The following is a 501-nucleotide window of genomic DNA, read 5'->3' on the forward strand; positions in this document are numbered from 1 at the left end:
TCTGACTGGTTCTGTTCTGTGTTTCTGTGTCCTCAGATCTACCAACAGGATGGGAGGAGGGATACACATTCGAAGGAGCTCGCTGCTTCATCAAGTGAGTGGTTCTGGGTGGAGGTTCCTACAGGTTCATCTAGGCCTGTGTTCTGTCTGTATCCCTCGGTTTTTCCTGTCCTTCTTAAACTTTTCTGGTTCCACACTGGGTCAGAACTTTATGGAGCAGAACCTCATGTGGAAGAAGAACGATTGACCCGTGTTTGCTCTGATAGCTGTTCTGCTTCTGGTCTCAGAGATCCATGGATCAGTGAGGAAGCAGGGAGAACCTGAACCCAGAGCGCTGATGGAACAGCTTAGAGTGGCCTAGTTAAAGTTCAGATCCACTCACTTCAGATCAGTTTATTTCTAGAGCTCCAATTCACACCATGTCATCTCAGGTCACTTTATAGATCCAGATCAACTAGATCAGTCAGATTGATTCAAAGTTTTCTATCTAAGGAAAACCAG

At 45.9% G+C, this 501-nt stretch overlaps 1 protein-coding gene across 1 annotated transcript in view; it reads left to right on the plus strand.

The window, feature by feature from the left end:
* Positions 1-452, plus strand: part of plekha5 (pleckstrin homology domain containing A5) — a 2,805-nt gene extending 2,353 nt beyond the window's left edge. The window contains exon 3 of the mRNA XM_015400623.1: positions 37-452. Coding sequence (XP_015256109.1) covers positions 37-98 — 62 coding nt within the window. The 3' untranslated portion in view covers positions 99-452. The remainder of the gene's footprint in view (positions 1-36) is intronic.
* Positions 453-501: the final 49 nt, after the last annotated feature.

Source organism: Cyprinodon variegatus, unplaced genomic scaffold, assembly GCF_000732505.1.
Source record: "Cyprinodon variegatus isolate N-32 unplaced genomic scaffold, C_variegatus-1.0 Scaffold1125, whole genome shotgun sequence".
NCBI lineage: Eukaryota > Metazoa > Chordata > Actinopteri > Cyprinodontiformes > Cyprinodontidae > Cyprinodon > Cyprinodon variegatus.